This window comes from Trypanosoma theileri, assembly GCF_002087225.1.
Source record: "Trypanosoma theileri isolate Edinburgh chromosome Unknown TM35_Tth_2_V1, whole genome shotgun sequence".
Taxonomy (NCBI): Eukaryota; Euglenozoa; class Kinetoplastea; order Trypanosomatida; family Trypanosomatidae; genus Trypanosoma; species Trypanosoma theileri.
The window spans coordinates 759,041-759,498 of NW_021639844.1; the positions used below are offsets into that span (position 1 = coordinate 759,041).

The 458-nt window shown below is 43.2% G+C and overlaps 1 protein-coding gene across 1 annotated transcript; it reads left to right on the forward strand.

Moving 5' to 3' along the window:
* Window positions 1-171: 171 nt before the first annotated feature.
* On the forward strand, window positions 172-456 carry TM35_000023770 (uncharacterized protein; the record flags this gene model as incomplete). The annotated part of the gene is made up of 1 exon (XM_029021695.1): window positions 172-456. A coding segment is annotated over one exon (285 nt), but the record flags the coding sequence as incomplete, so codon positions are not given.
* Window positions 457-458: the final 2 nt, after the last annotated feature.

Here is a 458-nt window from a genome sequence, read left to right on the forward strand (position 1 = left end):
ATTGTTCTTATCCCCTTACTCCATATTGTGCGTGTTTTGTTTTTCTGCGTTATGTCATGGTAGTTTTTTTGCTCTGTCATGTTATTTCTTTTTTTCTCTCTCTCTCTCTGTCTACATTTACACACACAGAGACTCAGATTGCAGTGATCCTCAGTGATAGTAACAACAAGAATGTCCATGTTGTCGTGCCGTGTGTTGTGTCTGTTGGCCATTGTGCTCTGCTGTGTGGGTGTGGCTCATGCTGATCTTCCACCACATGTGATGCAATTAGTGGAGGAAGCAAATAAAATGGCTGAAAAAACTTCTACACTTAAGGTGGAGTGCGACAAGGCCGGCATGGCTGCTCGAGAGGCCGGGGAAGAAGCTCATGTATTTGCTGAGGAAACTAAGACTAATCTCGAAACAATTGCTGCTGATCCAAAAAAAGTGGAGGAAACGAAGAGTAAAGGTGATGAACT